Raw genomic sequence first — 14,854 nt, 5'->3', positions numbered from 1 at the left:
TATTATTTCCTTTGCAGATATATTTGTCCTGATTGCCTCTGTGCCCGTGGTGGCTGTTGGAAAAAATCAAAGCAACGTTTTAGCTACATCGCTGCGAAGTTTACGTTTTCTCCAGATTTTGAGGATGCTTCGCATGGATCGCCGAGGAGGAACATGGAAGCTTTTGGGATCAGCAATTTGTGCACACAGCAAAGTAAGCAACTGATGGGTGATGCTGTCCTTCATGGATTACTATATTATTTGACAAACATAGGGGGCTTTCCTAAACAGGCACAGTATGGACATTTGTATGTGATGGTAACACAATTAATTGTTTTGATGAATTATACAAATGTGTGTTGTGGTACCTTGGAGTGAAGTATGAGGGAACTTGCCCACCTTACATTGGAATAAATATCACTTTCCTTTTATTGTATATCAATCACCTGACATCATTTTTAATATATATATATATATATATATATATATATATATATATATATATATATATATATATATATATATATATATATATATATATATATATATATATATATATATATATATATATATATATTCAATCCACATTTGAATGTATTGGAAAGTGTCAATGCAAATATATATGCATTATTCGATCTGCTAACCCTCTGCATATTTATGCAGTAACATATTACAAAAGTATCTTGAAAATTTGAAAAAGAGGTAAAATAGAGATTATCGAATACGCTTGAAGAATACTTGTCCCACAGTAAGGTCCGGAAAGAAATATGGAAACGGATTTTCTGGAGAGAAAAAAAGAGTTTGCTTTACAAAGCATGAGGAGATTGATATCGGCATTTATGTAGTTATTCCGCACTAATTAAAATATTGCCTAGGATATACGGGGCCGACCTTTTTTAATCCACTTCACTAGAGTACTAGAAACTCACTCATTTCTGATCACTCCTGCAATAACCAGTGGTTCATCCTCCGTATGAAGGTAAGCACACAAAACTTAGCCCTATGATGATGCTGTCACGTTTTTAAACCTGGCAGAAAACCAAGATATACCGCCACTGACCTATATATACGTGAATGAGGGTTTTTTAATCAATGTGTTGCAAACCCTGGTTACTCGGGTCAAGTGATCCGTTCCCTATTTTGATATTTAATATTACCTCAAGGAAGCAGAATGGATTGCAGCCTCTTCGTTCTTCCTCCACTTGATTAATAATTTGAGGGTACAATCCCACCATGTAAGAATGTGCATTTGCGTGCCCCTTGCTCACAATTATGATCATGGATAAATCTGCATATCCTGTGTATTCTCTACAGCTGTGAGGGCAAACTCTGATTGGGAATATCACAGGTTCTAGTTTTGTGAAACAGGAGTTGGGATTTCCATGCACAGATTCCTTGTAAATAATACTCAAGTTGAAAACATATTGTGAGTAGAGCTCTGTTTCCCGGTTTGTTCATAGGCTTTTGCTACTTAATTGAATCTAGCATATGGTCATATTCATTCTTTCCACCTGGATATAAATATGGCTCCACATTTGAATATCCATGTCCGGGTTTATCACACAAGTGCTACCTTTCTGTCACACATAGCTAATGGCATGCCACTGGACTCCCTGCAATGAGTGCAAATTAGAGCAGTATGTGTAAATTGCTATTGCTCACATCACCCAACTACAATCTAGTAAAATTGAAAGGCTGCCTTCATGTGGTGGTAGGGAGCAGTGGTCTGGAAAAGCCTTCTAGCAGAATTTAGAGCCAAAGAAAGATACCCCAAGTACTAGGAAATCACTAAAGACAGATTTTACCCACTGTGCTCTAGTTCGATAATTGTCGTGTGTGCTGTTGTTAAGAGCCAGTTAATTGGCTAATATGACCCACATGCTCTGCACATGTTACCAACGTAGCCTGTGAAAAATAAAACAAAATAACATAACATGTTATCCTGATCACTAGGATGGAGACTTGTGCCTTTTGTTTGTGTAACGGAAGTGGTTGAATAATTGCATTTTCTTTTCCTATTTTCTCATTCTACTTTTTTCTAGGAACTCATCACTGCCTGGTACATCGGGTTCTTGACACTTATCCTCTCCTCCTTTCTTGTATACCTTGTCGAGAAAGATGTACCTGAAACAAACGCGCAAGGTGCAGTGGAGCCTGAAGACTTTGAAACCTATGCTGATGCACTTTGGTGGGGGCTAGTAAGTTGTTGCTTTTTTATTTGGTCAATCAATGCCCTTGATGGGTAAGATTTACTCAACCGTATTGCAGCATAATCGGTAACACCTGCTAAACAGGTTTGTCTGCAATAATTTGGTAGAGTTACTTTGGGAACAAATCCTGGCCCTGGTCCAGAAATGAATTTTATTAATTTAGACCTTGATCTAAGGTCAACAATCTAAAATCAACAAAGTATTTTAAGTTTCAAAATAGAATACAAATTGCCTAACATCATTAAAAAGACATGTACAAGTGTTATAAATTATTTTAAAAGATTGTGACATAGAAATTAATTTGGCGGAGACATTACAAAATTAATCAGTTTATCCCTTTTTGTTATGTTGCATTTACAATTCAAAGGATGAGTATTATGCATCCTTGCTTGAACAACAGCAGCATCAGGACAAACAAGAAATGCAGGCTTTAAGTAATGCGCTCAATCAACCATAGCAGAGATCACATACACCGCCCACCTTTTAAAAATGTAACCACTGCTTTTTATATGAGTTCAAATGGAGAATTGCCAAATAGAGCTTTAATATTTCACGTGTTGTACTGTGATCTAGAGACATGTATAGATATTGTTCCGGCTGTGTAAATACTACAATATCGGTAATAAACGTATACAGTTTTAGGCTCCTACAGTAAAAGCTATCATTAAGATAAATTGAGCTTAAATTGAGCAGGAGACAATAACTGCAAGTCCTGAATTTTACATTCTAATTGTGATAAAACAAACCCAGGATTAGTATCACGAGTAAAACGCCTTGTACACGCACAAAATGTTTTTTGATACAACAAATCTCTTATAGTGCCATTTGGTTCATGAAGAAGAATATTTTCCCACCTAAGTATGCTTGCCATTGCTACACACGCTGTTTTAAGCACAAAATCTGCCTAAGATATGTTTGGCTTATAGTTGATCATTTTCTGAGGAAATACCCTTTGTACAAATTCAAGGAAGTTCATTTATCAATGGCAAAGTAATCCAATACATATAACAAAATGGGTGGAATAGTGACATTAAACATTTTCAGTAACTACTTAAAATTACACTTACCTGTGGAGTTATACATTCTATTCAGTGCTCCAATGTGAGCAAGGGCCTTGTTTCAAATATGAGAAAGGTGTGGCTTATTAGCAAGAGATTGTGGGAAGACTCTGCCCAAGTAGGTATATTCTTTCCCTGTTTCCAAATGGATTCCATCTAAATTTTAATGGAAAGGATGTTGCTGTTTTCTCCATCTGAAGAGCATCACTTCAGTTTTAGCAATTCTTATTTTTAAGAAATTAATTATCTTTCACAAGTAAATTTGGTGCACCCGGATTATGTTCAAGACCAATTGGAGTGTGATAAAAAATAATTTTGACATCTGCCTACATCAGAACTTATTAGTCATGAGTAATGAGACTTGAAGGAAAAAATCTTGATGTTTGCAAACTGGGGTGACAAATCATACAAATAAAATGAGAACAATAAAGGAGCCAATACACAGCTCTGTTCCAGGCCAGTCCATTTAGAAATGTTGGGAGTTAGGCCTTTGTTCCCACCCATCAAAAAGCAACAATCACCATCAGCTAATTTAAAGGAATTCCTAGCTTAACTCGTTTTTTCCAAAGAGTTGGCCTATCCACCCTGTCAAATGCTGTTAAAAAATGGAGAAAAACAGAATACAGAATTTGGGATTTTAGCACAACAACCTTATCTATCAGAGATTGCACAATTGCAATAATATTGGTTATTGAGTGTTTAGCTCTAGAACCCACTTGCACACATGGAATCAATCCCTTTGCAGAAGGCCAATCTTCAAGATGTTCCCGGATGCTGTGAACTAAAATCTTTCCTATTGCATCAAGTAAAGCGATCTGGAGATAATTTCCAGGAGTAGATCAAGACCCTTTTTTGTATAGTAGAACCACTATACTTCCAAACCAAGAATACAGGATTTGACCTGTTTTATAACAGTATGTGAACAAAGGTGCTAAGAGCTTGGCCCAGACTCTTGAGGTGCCTCTTTCAAGGTTTTAGCTGGGATCTGTTGGGGGCTTATAGTTGCAGATGATTTTGCTCTTCTTATATATAGCAATCTTCTTGTCTGTTGGGGATTTTTAGCTCTTTCCCGCTTTCTGTTAGGTCAAACTGTGGAATTAAAGAGGTCTCAATTGCTTTAGAGTCAACGTTTTCTCAGTAGAGATGAGATATAAATTTGGACTATTCTGTCCGAGGTTGAAACTGAGTCCATGGTGGGAGCTTGTTTATTTCCTCTATAATTTTCTATTAACTCCAATAAAACTCATGCATTTCCATAAGAGTTGCTTGCTAATGTTCAGACCAGTTTTGATCATCTATTTTCTGTTTTAATACAACACAAATGTATCTCTTTTTTCCATAATAATTGGATTTCCTTCTCCCTGGTAGCTGTATATTGAATACATTTTTGCCACACAAGTTTTTACTAGAAAGTTTCTTATCAGCCAGATCTTTTGCCATTATTTCCCTCCTTTTAAGTGGCTTAGTAGCCCTCTGTATATTGTTGACTAATTCTGATATTTTTGTCACGTATTCATGAATTGGGTTTACAAATGTGTCCGCACCCTGGTCCCAGTAGGAGACAATAATCTTGTTTTGCATGAGTTCCAGTATAACCGGTCTTGTTTTGAGCATAAAGCTGCTACACTATTACCCTCCTCCAACGTCCACTCCGCGTTTTGGTGGGGTTTGAGATCCTTTGTCATACTCATGACTGCATGATCACTCCCAGAGTAGAAATAAGCAGAAAAATGTGAAAAAGTGTTCTAACAATCGTGGACTTGAGATGATGTAATCAATAAAGGAATTACCTGACGCTCCTTTTCTTACGAATGATACAGGAGTGTCCCTATTTATCCTTCTAATCAGAATCACACTAATGATGCCTGATACTAGATTGATGAGTAGCCTTTCTCTTTCATGTGCTTTCTGTTTCATTGGAAAAATGGAGGCAGAAATCTTCCGTGCTTCTTCTCGATCTTTATTTTTTGGAGGCATTTAAGCAGCATTCGATACATTAGCTTTGTAGTCACATGTCATTAGCATATAAAAATGTTGCTCTTGCTCGAAGATTGATTCTAGTTTATCAAACATATGGATCAACAGAGCAGCTTTTTGTGGGTTGGGAAGATACAACTATTAAGCAAAAGACAGGTCTTTATTTAGGATAACTTTTGGTCTAAAAATTTGAATCAAATACATTGCACTTTTTCGGATGAAAGAGAGAGAATATCATAATGCCAGTAAAAGCCATTAGTGAGCAGAATAGATATGCCGTTTCCTTTATGCGCTTTATATACCAACTGTACTAAAGCATTGATTTGTAACACATTTTGTAGTGTGGCAGGTCTCCTGGAGGCAAAGAATGGAGGGTTTTAGGTTAGCTGAGGTATTTTGTTTCTCTTTGCATAAGTCAGCTAGATTTCAAGAGACTATAAGCTTTTTATTACTATAATGTTAGTTTGCAAACTTTATTTGCTTTATTTTTGTTTAATTTCCCAGAAAGCTAAGACCAGAAAGACTCATTAAGAGAGAATCCATAGGGAGTTTGATCATCAGTTGTAATAAGCCTGCCATGGGAATCAACTTATATCCAAAAAGACTTGACAGCTCTCTTATAAATTAGGCTGTCAGGGTAGTTGATTTTAGTGGGTCCATGGTTTTTGGCAGAAGCAGTCTAAAGGCTAGGTTCCCTTATGGGCATTTTCAAATGTGGAATACAGGCAATGTCATAGCCATTTTTTAAATGAAATTTTTCACAATACTTCATAATAATGGATGGTATCAAACTGGACCTGAGTTCTGCCCTTATGATGGACTGGTCATCTTTTTCTGGAAAGGAAATCAGTTAAATATTTGCTAAAGACAATGAGCTTAGTTGAGTTTACCTGCAGAGAAACCATAGTATCCTCTGTCTCTTTATTGGGCTGTTTTCCTCTGGAAATAATTCAGGGATTTCAGTGCATTTTTTTTTTTTAGAAATTTTTATTGAGCCGAACAGAAACCAGGTACAGGACGGATAAAAACCAATCTTTACAAAAATGGAGAGAAAATTACGAGAAAAATACAGCTTCTTCTAGAAACCACAAACAGTCAGGCAAACAATCAATCAATATAACTATTACTTTATAGATAAAAAATGCAAAATCCATATTTTGCTTTACCAATCTAAAGTGCAAGTATACAGACCGTTAATTCATTTTTTCCCCCTTTCTAAAGTACAAGTATAAAACAGTGCAATACGGTCGATCCAATAAAAGCAAGTTGCAGGATGAGTATAAAACAGCCTCCTTTTAAAACAAAGGGCAGTCAATATAACTGTTAATTTACATACTAAGCATATATGCAGAATCCAAATTTTACTTTTCGTTTCTAAAGTGCATGTGCCAAGACCTTTCATTCATGTCGAATTAAACTTAACCTCTACTATTTAAAACTGCAAATATGATACAATACTAAAGTAATTTAGCAGTCCCAAAGTGCAAATGCTGCAGACCCCTAAAGTGCTTAATACCCCAAAGTGCTAGTGCATACCCACCTATTATATTCAGCTTGCCCCGGCCTCGAGACTGTTTAATACTCCTGATTTAAGTTTTCAATTGGCACCCCCTTGCTTCCTCCAGATTCTCCAAATAGTGCCAGTTCCTTTCAAATCTCCTAGTAGCCCCTACTCTACTTGAATATGCTTCCTCAAAATGTCATGCCCTTCTCATTTTATTGAGCCATTTCAGGTGTGATGGGACTTCTTTAGATTTCCAATTTTGTAAGATTAATGATAGTGCAACTGTGCATGAAATAAAAAGGAAGGTTTCCTCATCCTCCTTAAGCAACCCTCTATTATGACAAATCCCAAAAAGGGCCATTTCGGCTGAGGGCGGAAGAGTTTTCCCCAGCGCTGCCTCAATGTCTAAAATGACCATCTCCCAGAAATGATTCAAGTGGGGACAGGTATAGAAAATATGGAGCCAACCACCCTGGCCTTCAGCTAGACATCTAAAACACTTATTCCCTAGCTCCGGAAACCTCTTTCCCAATGCCTCCGGAGTCCAATATGCTAGCCAACGAGACAGAAAGGACATTCTCTTAAAATTAGCGGCTCGCAATGACCTATTATCCAACCTACTTATCGTTTCCCAATCTTTATGTGTTAAGTTGCATTGTGTTTGGTCATTAATTTTCACAAGATGGCTATCTATAATTGGGAGTTGTCCTTCACATGAAAGCTTCTTGTACCAGTTTCCTATCCCACAACTTTTGGCTTCATACAACAATTTCATCATCCCATTTATTACTTCTAAATGGTCACCTATATTACTCCGTAGAAAATGTGCAATTTGTAGATATTCGAGAAGCAGCGAAGACCCGGGAGTACTTGCTCTACCCAGAACTTCTTGCCATGTAATTATTCTATCCTGGACAAAGAAGTGCCTTATCTCCCGAAATCCCATTCTTTCCCAGTTCATTATGTGGCTACTGCTAATTTGAAGGCCCAAACTGCCACATTCTCGCATGCTTAGAAACTGAGAAGCTGAGGAGCTAAGATTTTTTTTTAAAAAAGACTGTAGTATAGATACATAATCTTTAATAGTCTTGTATCTTGTCCTTTTCGGTAGCTTTGCCACCTTTAAAAATGCCTGAATTTGAGAGTCAGCCTCCTGTACCATTTTTTCCAAAAAGAAGCTATCATGATTATGATTATTCTTTGTTCCTAGCAAACCTGCCACAATATCAAGAAAGGCCGCTTCATAGTATGTTTTTATATTCGGAAGAGCAAGACCCCCCTGTTCGGCTGAGAGTTGAGTTACAGATAGTTTGACCCTCGAAGCTTTCCCACCCCAGATGAAGCTCCTAATCAATGATTCAATTTCTTTAAAGAAACGGGAATTCAGTTTAATTGGAACGTTACTAAACAAAAAAAGTAATAAGGGTAAGATTGACATTTTTATCAGTGAGACTCTGTGAGGGGAAGAAGAACCCATTGGGCAAGAAGATTCTTAATTTTATTTTTTATCCTCTCGTAGTTTAGCAGGAAAAGCTGATGGTAATCACTGGTTACATATATGCCTAAATACCTTACAGGATCTTGCTTTGAGGCCTGTACACGTAGCCAAGATGGAAGATCGAACTTAAGGATAGTAGGTGTCCCTGAGGGCCTCGAAGAGGGCGACATGCTGCAATGGGTCAACTCGTTCATACATCGAGATGTCCTTCCCGAATTTGAAGGGGACTTAACTATTATGAGAGCTCACCGAGTTCCGGCACAGAGATTTGCTAATTCAGCATACCCGAGAACTATCCTAATGAACTTCGCGGACTATAGAATCAAAGAGAAAATTCTTACAAAAGCTTTTCATCAAAGGCAATTCTAGGTTACAGAGACAATGAAATGTAGAATGTTTTCTGACATGACAGCCATAGCGGCGCGCCGCAGAAAAGAATTTGTGAAAATTCTTCATCTCTTTAAGTCAAATGGTGCTCAGGCGTCAATCGCGCAACAATCCAAACTTAAAGTCCTTGTGAAAGGAAAATTCTATATGTTCACGGACGTCGAGGAAGCTCAATCCCTCCTCAAAGAGATCTCATCTCAGACATCTGCGAGAGCTTAAGGAGTAGTATCCGGTTTCAGGGGCTTAACCAGTGTCCGAGGCATTGCAAAACACTTAAAGTATAGCAATCTATAAGATATGGATATAAGCTAGGGCTTTTGTTAGCCTCAAGAAGGCTTCTTCAAGGAAGGTGTTCTACAAAATTGCATTGCATGAATTAACCGTATTAACTGTCTTGCTGATGTGGGGGGGGGTTTGCACAGGGTCATGCAGGGTGAGAAGACACCCAGGTCACAACGAGGGTAGGGGGATGTGGTCTGCATGGGAAGGAAGGGAAGATCCACATTCCAGGGGAGGGGTTCCTTGGGGTAGGGGGGGGGGGTTGGGGGTGGGAAATGCAGTAAAAAAGAGCGGAAGTGCTAGGCAGGGACAGAAATTAGAAATTGATTTTGGAGTAAAATGGCGGAAAATAAGGTTTTTATGGAAATGATTAAATGTAGTATCCTGTCAGTGGGGTTTTGAATAAACAGAAATATGGTGCTCTCATTAAGTGGGCAGTATCCCAAAATCCACATGTACTAATGCTCCAAGAGACTCACCTAAAGTCCAATACCCCTAATCTATTCCTCCCAAGATATTTCTCTCACGCATTTTTTGCATCAGCGGGAGTAGCACAGAGAGGTGTTGCTATCTTCTTGTCAAAAAGAATCCCATGGGAGGAAGTGAAGATTAGAAGGGATCCCAGGGGGAGGTGGCTCTGGGTTTGTGTTAAAATTCAGTCAAAAGTTTTGAACTTTGTGAATTACTATGGCCAGGTTGTGGACGAGGTATCTAGCATTTTGGAAATCAATGACCTCTTGAGGGGGGCTCCCGGACAGATCATTATGGGAGGTGACTTTAATTATATACAAGACATAAAAAAAGACACCTCCAACAAGAACAAAAAACAGTTAAAACTTAATACTAAGAAGGCCCTGGGCTCCTTTATTGCCGAATACCAACTAATAGATCCATGGCATACGTTGAATCCAGAAAGCGAAGTATACACTTGTTTTTCACATCGCTTCCAAACAGCATCCAGGATCGACTTTTTTTTTATTTCAAGATCCATCCAGATATTGGCCTCTTCGATAGGAGGAAACCCTTTCTCAGACCATGGGAAAATAGAACTCGTGGTGGGCTTGGGAATAGCGAGCAGGGATCAGTCTAGGTGGCAGCTGGACCGTACTCTGCTCCAGAATCAAAACTGGGTAACAGCTTTTAGAGAGTGGATTACGGACTATTTTAAAATCAATGAGGGTACAGCTGAACCTTTCTCAGTCTGGGGAGGATTCAAGGCGGCAACTCGAGGCCAAATAATATCCTACACCTCTGTTGTGGCCAGGGAGAGGAGACAGAAAATAACAACATTGCAAAGGGAGGTTAACAAAGAATATGGTTTACAATTACAGCTATGCCCGAATCATTTGGCCCAAGCAAAGGCGGAATTAAGGGATTTCTTTCTTCTCGAGGAAATTAATAGCTCCAAAACAAAAGGTCTATGAGGACAGCCAACTGGTTGGGAAGCTCTTGGCAAATTCCGTAAGAAAACGTCAGGAATCTGCATCAATAATTAAAATAAAAGATCCCCTGAATGGCCAAGAAATTGTAAAGAGCGATTTAATTCAAAGGGCCTTCGTGGATCACTATAAACGAATATACTCCACTAAATATCTTGCAGGGTTAAATCAAATACAGGAGTACTTTGAGGATATAGAAATTCCAAAGATTTCAGCCAATCGGGTTGAACAACTGGGATGCGAAATTACTATAGAGGAAATTGCACTGGCAATTAAATCAATGGCTGGGGCGAAAGCCTGTGGGCAAGACGGGTTTCCAATAGAATTTTATAAGCTGTTTTTAAAAGATCTCTTAATTCCCTTAAAGTATTTATATGATCATATAAAACTAGGAGGATTGGTACCCTCAGCATTTAAAGAAGCTACAATAATATCTTTTGTCAAAAAAGATAAAAATCCTGAGGACATTAATTCCTATCGACCGATAAGCCTGCTCAATTCTGACTATAAAATCCTTATGAAAATCTGGGCTCTCCGTTTTGAATGCGCTGCACAAGAAGTTATTCACAACGACCAATCAGGATTTATAGTAGGCCGCTCAATGGCTTCTAATACGGAATTCTTGATTCAGGCTTTGGAATTTTTTAACATAAATTTGACACTAGCATGTATTTTAATGGTTGACGCAGAAAAAGCATTCGACCTTGTCAACTGGGCTACGCTGTTACACTCCCTGGTTATGTTCGGGTTCCCGGAACATGTAATTGTAATGCTGCAGAATATCTATCAAGATGCCTCAGCACAGGTAATAATAAATTCAAGTAAGGCAGGCTCAATCAAAATTAACCGTGGGACGAGGCAGGGCTGCCCTCTGTCTCTGTTGCTCTTTACTTTCTTTATTGAACCCCTTGTGATCAAGATTAGAAACAACCCTGTTATCATCCCCCCCATTCCAGGGATGGCGAAACTCAAACTTTTTGCAGATGATATCATCCTATATTTAAAACCAGATGAAGGAAACATAGAAAATATTCTAAGGGAATTTAAAGCCTATGAACAAATAGGAGGGTATAAAATAAACGCCAAGAAAACAGAGGTACTTGCTTTGAATACCAGCCTTAGTTCTTTTCCATCTTGGCTACGTGTACAGGCCTCAAAGCAAGGGATTTCAGTGCTTGATAAAAGATTTAGGTTTGTGCAAAGATTTGTTACTATGTTTATTTGATCAGGGTTAGAGGCTGCTTCCAAGCTAAGTTCAAAGGGGCAATTTCCACAGATCTCTGATACAAAAGTACATATTTTGGGGCTTCTGGATTTAACTCTGCTGGAAATTCTCCTGAAGAAACAGGGGGAAATTCAGGCTGTAAGTGCGCTCCTTATATTTCACTGAGGGGGAATTTTATTTGAACGTATTCCATTATTCGCAGGGGTTATGCTCCTTAATAACTGAGGTTCATATTTTATGCAATTATAAATTTTCTAGGTGACTTTTTTCTGTTCACCACATTTTCTGATTTTACCAGATCATGCCACTCTCTGGAAAGAGATTTTCACTCAATGGAGCTACTTGAACTTCTATTTCTGTCTTTTTAATACCTTTACTGTTACATTTGGAAATCAGGGCAGAGAAGATGTGTTTAACTGCAGATTATGCTCTTAGAAATCTTCAGAGAATCACGTAAGTTAGGAATAGATTGTACCATCATCCTTTTTAGGTTTATGATAGCCTCTTTCTTTCCCTGTTTGGGTTGTCCTTGTCTTTATTTGTTGCTACCTAATTTTAACATCCTCTGTCAAACATTTAGTTTTTTATGTTTGCTTATTAATTTCCGCAGTTGACAGCGACACACCAAGATGAATAATGAGCAATTTTATTATTTCTCTTTGTATTCAAGATTGTGATCTGAATTAAAAAAGAATCAAAATTGTTTCGAGTATTCTTTGGAGGATTTGCAAGGCTTCAAACAACTGAATATAATCTCCCAAAGGGTTATACGTAAAGTTGAGCGGAAAATCAGCCGAACAGGATAGGTCTTCACTGTGCACTGGCCCATCACTCAAGGTGCTGTTAAAAAGTTATAATGTTCATTTAGTAGCCACATTACTATGTATAAAGTTAAGTGGGCTTACATGAATATTAGGCAATGTGAAATCTAAGAAAAGTGTCTCTGGTGGTTTATCCTCAATGGTCCTGGTATGGAGAGACAAACTCACAAATTGTGGACACAAATACTAAGCAAAATGAAAAAATGGATCATTCAAGAACTACTTCACGATCAGAGCCACCACCCACATGCTAAATGGTGGGCCTGTCCCTTTTTGTAGGGTTATTCCCAAAACTTTTGCCTTCTGCTTTTCTTACCTGTTTTTGCTGGTTTCAGCACTCTGGACACATTACCACTGCTGACCAGTGCTAAAGTGCAAGTTCTCCTTGTGTACCTTGTATTAGTGATTGTTTCATCCATGATTGGCACATTGATTTATTAGTAGGTCCATAGTAAAGTGCACCAGGTGTGCACAGGTCCTGTAAATAAAATGATACTAGTGGGCTTGCAGCACTGATTGTGACACCCACATGAGTAACCCTGTAAACATGTCTCGGACCTGTCACCGCAGTTTCTTGTGCGCAGTTTTGAACTGCCATTTTGACCTGACAAGTGCACCCATTCGCCAGGCCCAAACCTTCCCTTTACTACATGTATGTCTCCCCTAAAGTAGGCCCAAGGAGCTCTATGGGCAGGATACAGTGTATAAATGGTAGGACATGTGCTGTTGCGTTTTACATGTCCTAATGGTGAAATACTGATAATTCTGTTTTTCACTATTGCAAGGACTATCTCTTCCACTGGGTAACATCGAGTTTGCCTTGAGATATCTTTTAAGTTTAAATTCCCACTGGCAGAAGATAGAGATTTGGGGGTTTAGGGTCTCTGAACTTACAATTTAAAAATACATCTTTTGGTGCAGTTGGTTTTTAAATTGCATATTGGAAAATGCCACTTTCAGAAAGTGAATTAAGAGGAGAGGTATGTTTTCTTTTGTATTGTTTATGTCAGCAGTGAATGGGTAGCTGAGATGTGTTTCTCATTTCATTACAGAAGCCCCTGACGAAGAGCCAGTCAGGCTCGAAATTCATTGGGCTTAAGTAATGAGTCATCTTTGCTACAAGTTTTTATCTTGACCTTTATTTTAACATGTTACTGTAAAAAGCCTTTTGAGCACTCAGAGGACATATGAAAAAATTAAATAAAGAAACAGGATGGAACTGCTCTGTCTCTGCATTGATTTATGGAGTTCTGGAGAGTGATGGAACAAGGAATTGTATTATTTTGTGTCCAAAAATGTTTAAAAAATTGTGAAAATGGATAAGTTTACAATAAGTGTTTAACATGAGGGAAGTTTCCCATATAGCAGTGCGACAGCAGGGTGCGCCAGGTGGTGCCCGAGTTTTCTGCTGTTGCATAAACTGTGACCGGGGCTGTTCACAGGGCCTGTTGACACACATTCACAGATGAAAACTATTTGAATATTAGCAGTACAAGAAACAATGACAAGGGAAGGAGTGGATTCCTATTAAGCAATTTTCTTTCTACGAAATGCACCGTCCCTACTTGGTTTGCACCCCATTGACAAAGCGAGATACAAATGAACTTCAGCTGAGGAGAATTTCAATCACTAAAGAGACAGCAGCAAAGCAGGAAGTGGATTCCATAAAGTGGTTATCACATACATCAAAAGCTCATCACAGCCGCGGACTCATTGGACTGTTGAACTATGTTTTACATATTTCCTTTTTTCCTTCTGAAGTACTGTGATTCTTAAGCACTTATTTCATTATTTAGGTCCGTTTTAGTTGTACCACGTACGGTACTGAGTGTAGTGACCGTAGGGGGAAGGGGCGACCTAGGCCACAGAGTGGGGCCTGCCTAGAGGTATGCACCAAATATACACTGACACTATCTGCTGAGTAGGGGTCGAAGAACACGAGATGGTCTTGCGCCTGTTTATTTATACCTGGGGCGTGACCCGCCCTCAGGCTTTGTGCGTGCGTGCGTGCGTGTGTGGACGGGCCGGGTGGCTCGGTCAGTACATCCCTCCAAACTCACAGTTCTTTAGTCCCGGCTACTTTAATGTTCCAGCGACACGGAGACCCCATGCATAGTCCTTGAGTCTCTGACTGGGGGTTGGGTTTGGTCGGAGATTGTACCTCCTGCTCCACTGCTCTCCAACCAGCTCCTCGCCCTCTGGTTCCTCTGTGCCGCGTGCTGAACTTGCCTGGGTGATACTAGGCTCCGCGGTTGGTCTGGGCACCGATGATTCCCGAACCTGTTGGTCCGCTGGCATCCCAGGGAGCGTCGTATCTTCATCGCCCCCATCCATGTCCTCGGATATCGGTTCGCTCGAGGTCCCTTCACTGGAGACTCGCTTGAACCACTATACATTTCTCGTCACGGCTCTAATGCCGCGGGTGGCTGACACCATAGTGCCGTGGATGTTCACGACCTCCCATACCTCGGGTTCGA

General features: G+C 39.2%; 1 protein-coding gene across 1 annotated transcript in view; it reads left to right on the top strand.

The window, feature by feature from the left end:
- The window catches only part of KCNQ3 (potassium voltage-gated channel subfamily Q member 3), a 751,198-nt gene that overhangs the window by 506,703 nt on the left and 229,641 nt on the right, over window positions 1–14,854 (top strand). Inside the window, exons 4-5 of the mRNA XM_086966229.1 lie at window positions 18–193; window positions 2,022–2,177. Coding sequence (XP_086822355.1) covers window positions 18–193; window positions 2,022–2,177 — 332 coding nt within the window. The remainder of the gene's footprint in view (window positions 1–17; window positions 194–2,021; window positions 2,178–14,854) is intronic.

This window comes from Lissotriton vulgaris, chromosome 4_1 (genome assembly GCF_964263255.1).
Source record: "Lissotriton vulgaris chromosome 4_1, aLisVul1.2, whole genome shotgun sequence".
Classification (NCBI taxonomy): Eukaryota; Metazoa; Chordata; class Amphibia; order Caudata; family Salamandridae; genus Lissotriton; species Lissotriton vulgaris.
The sequence above is the reverse complement of the archived record's forward strand: the minus strand, read 5'-3'. Positions and strand labels throughout refer to the sequence as shown.